At 47.9% G+C, this 1,102-nt stretch overlaps 1 protein-coding gene across 1 annotated transcript; it reads right to left on the reverse strand.

The window, feature by feature from the left end:
* Nucleotides 1-186: 186 nt before the first annotated feature.
* Nucleotides 187-856, reverse strand: LOC103254223 (solute carrier family 12 member 8-like; the record flags this gene model as incomplete). Its single annotated transcript, XM_008052359.2, has 1 exon — nucleotides 187-856. A coding segment is annotated over one exon (670 nt), but the record flags the coding sequence as incomplete, so codon positions are not given.
* Nucleotides 857-1,102: the final 246 nt, after the last annotated feature.

Below are 1,102 nucleotides of genomic sequence, written 5' to 3' on the forward strand. Positions count from 1 at the left end.
CCGGGAGTGGCCACTGCACTCCAGTCTGGGCGACAGACTGAGGCTCCAACTCAAAAAAAATAAATAAATAAAATAAATATTGAACAAAATTAACAAGATTTTAAACCTAGCTATAACTGTATCGTGATAACTGGGTAGGTGAGGGTCACCTCAAAACAGACCCCAGTGTGATTCCAAAGCCCTTACCTTCTCCACTTGGCCCAGATTGGTCACACAGCTCAGGGACAAGTTGCTCATATGTTTCTCCAGGCTGAGTCCCTTCACTCCTGGAAGTCTGCTCATTCCAGTAGGGCTCCTGCCCCTCCCAGGAGGCAGTGGGCAACCTGCCAGAGTCCAAGGTAGGAAAGAAAGGAGGGGACTTAAGGTCCAAGAGGAAGCTATCTTGCAGGGTTTGCTTGATGGCCTTCTTGCTCTTCCTCTTCTGACTCCCCGGGATCCTGTTACCTTCTCCTTGTCTGGGTTGGCTACTCTCAAGCATCCTGGTTAGCTGGAGGAGCTGATCCATGTCCTTGGTAAATTCCAGAAGAGTGCCCTCAGAGACACTTTGGGCAGGGCCATCAGAGCCATAGCTGGGAGCTTTCTCCGAGGGCAGGTGCTCAGGACGGTGGAAACCTTCCAGGTCTTCCCTGAGCTCTGGCTCAGGCATCTGGGGAGTGCTGCAGGGATCCATGGACAGGGAGAAGTAAGAGTAGTCCACGGCGACATACGTCAGCATGAAGTTGATGGTGACAATGGGGGCCAGAACATTCACCTGACCCACAAGGACAAAGGCCATGGTCACAAAGCTGGTCAGGCAGATGGCAGCTACAGGTGTTTTACTTGGCCCTTTCTGCAAAAACAAAAATAACACACAGAGCTACGACATTCCAGACAGAAACTTTTAGAAATTTCAGAAGTCATATGACAAAAACACATGATAATGGCTCAGCCACTTCTCCCCATGTGACTGTTCATCTATAAACTTGGGCTAATAATATCCAACTCAAGGGGTTACTGTGAGATCGGAGCTAAAACATACAAATTGCTTAACAGGCACTGACACACAGTAGATTCCTAAAGTGCCACAGGTATTCGTTGTATTAGTAACTTTTTTTTTTTTTTT

This window comes from Carlito syrichta, unplaced genomic scaffold (genome assembly GCF_000164805.1).
Source record: "Carlito syrichta isolate Samal-C Ts95f unplaced genomic scaffold, Tarsius_syrichta-2.0.1 Scaffold273567, whole genome shotgun sequence".
Taxonomy (NCBI): domain Eukaryota; kingdom Metazoa; phylum Chordata; class Mammalia; order Primates; family Tarsiidae; genus Carlito; species Carlito syrichta.